Here is a 1,971-nt window from a genome sequence, read left to right as displayed (position 1 = left end):
AACCTATTCCGAACAAAAAAAAAAAAAAAAACCCATATTATTCCCCTATTCACAAAAGAAGAAAAAAAAAAAGGGTAGTTTTTCCATTGATGTGGCATCAATCAATGGCAAAGCTCTCTCTCTATCTCTCTCCCTCCTAAAAAAAAAAAGAAAAAAAAAGAAAAGAGAAGTAAAAGATCTCAGATCTCTCTTTCTCTCTCTCTCTCTGAAATGAGCGCCCACCTCCTCGCCCGCTGCTCGACCCCCTCTGCGTCGCCCGCCTCGCCGATTGCGCGCATCCCATCTCCGCCGCATGGTCAGCCACCCTCCGCCGAGCTCCACCGAGCTTCGCCGCGTCTCCGCCGAGGAGATGGACCTCTCCGGCGATCTCCGGCACTGGGAGCTCGCACTATCCAGCGACGACCGGCGCTTCATCTCCCACGTGCTCGCCTTCTTCGCCGCCTCCGACAGCATCGTCTTCGAAAACCTTGCCTCCCGCTTCATGGCCAAGGTCTAGGTCGCCAAGGCCTGCGCCTTCTACGGCTTTCAGATCGCGATCGAGAACATCCATTCTGAAGCCGCCCGCTGCTCGAACCCCTCCGCGTCACCCGCCTCGCCAATTGTGCGCACCCCATGGATCCGCAGTGGCCGTGGTCACCATCAACCGCCCGGGCGCACTCAACTCGCTCACACGCCCCATGATAGTCGCGCTCGCAGGCGCGTTTCGCCGTCTCGACGCCGACGAGACCATGGCCGCCGTGGTCCTCGCCGGGCGCGGCCGCGCCTTCTGCTCCGGCGTCGACCTCACCGCCGCCGAGGACGTCTTCAAGGGCGACATCAAGGACCCCGCTGCCGACCCCGTCGCCGCCATGGTCGCATGCCGCAAGCCCATCGTCGGCGCCATCGCCGGATTCACCGTCACCGCTGGGTTCGAGATCGTCCTCGCCAACCCCTGCGCCGCCGAGGACGTCGCTTCTCGCCGACCCCAACTACCCGAGGCCGCGTCGTTCCTCGCTGACCCCTGCGCCCGAGGCCGCCCGCCTCCTTGCCGACCCTTGCGCCCGAGGCCGCCCGCCTCCTTGCCGACCCTTGCGCCGCTGAGGCCGTCGCGCCGAGGCCACCCGCTCCGAGGCCGCCCGCTCCTCGCCGACCTCTGCACCGCCGAGGCCTCCCGCTCCGAGGCCGCCCGCTCTGAGGCCGCCCGCTCCGAGGCCGCCTTCTTCCTCATCCTGCTCCTCTCCTGCTTCACCCCCTCCGCACACCAGGTGTTCGACTTAAGTCCGCAACGAGCAGCGCTTCTTTTCCGACAGCAGCCGCTGCATCTCGCGCATCGCCAGCGGATCCTTGATCCCCCATGACGAAGATGATACCGCTTGGATCGACGCCGAGTTCAAGGCCGGGGCCGAGCAGAAGGAGGCCACCGAGAACACCCTCGCCGCCTACAAGGCTGACCAGGACATGGTTCTGACGGAGTTGACGCCGACTAGTCACGCTCGCCAATTGTTTGATGAAATGCCTAAGATATGGCTTTGACGGAGTTGGCGCCAACACATCACGCCCATCGGTTGTATGAAATGCCTAAGATTTTTTTAGAGAGTGAGCGGTGCTCTTCTCTTTATAAAAAATATGGCATCATCGAAAGAGGGAAAGAGCGGTGCTCTTCTCTTTGTAAAAATATTATTAAAAGAGAGAAAGATAGAGAGAGCGGTGCTCTTCTCTTTATAAAAAAAGATGTTTTTTTAGAGAGTGAGCGGTGCTCTTCTCTTTATAAAAAATATGGCATCATCGAAAGAGGGAAAGAGCGGTGCTCTTCTCTTTGTAAAAATATTATTAAAAGAGAGAAAGATAGAGAGAGCGGTGCTCTTCTCTTTATAAAAAAAGATGTGTTATCAAAAGAGAAAAAGCGGTGCTTTTCTCTTTGTAAGAAACATATATCATCAAAAAAGAGATGGAGCTTTGTTAAAAAAAGGGAGACAAGGAAGGGATTTTCCC

The 1,971-nt window shown here is 56.8% G+C and overlaps 1 protein-coding gene across 1 annotated transcript in view; it reads left to right on the top strand.

Moving 5' to 3' along the window:
• The window catches only part of LOC109719728, a 4,622-nt gene extending 2,962 nt beyond the window's left edge, over nt 1-1,660 (top strand). Inside the window, exon 2 of the mRNA XM_020246520.1 lies at nt 216-1,660. Within this exon, the coding sequence (XP_020102109.1) occupies nt 216-1,337 (1,122 nt within the window). The 3' untranslated portion in view covers nt 1,338-1,660. The remainder of the gene's footprint in view (nt 1-215) is intronic.

The sequence above is a fragment of the Ananas comosus genome, linkage group 13 (genome assembly GCF_001540865.1).
Source record: "Ananas comosus cultivar F153 linkage group 13, ASM154086v1, whole genome shotgun sequence".
In the NCBI taxonomy this organism is placed as follows: domain Eukaryota; kingdom Viridiplantae; phylum Streptophyta; class Magnoliopsida; order Poales; family Bromeliaceae; genus Ananas; species Ananas comosus.
Note: the sequence above shows the minus strand (reverse complement) of the source record. Positions and strands in the feature narration are given on the sequence as shown.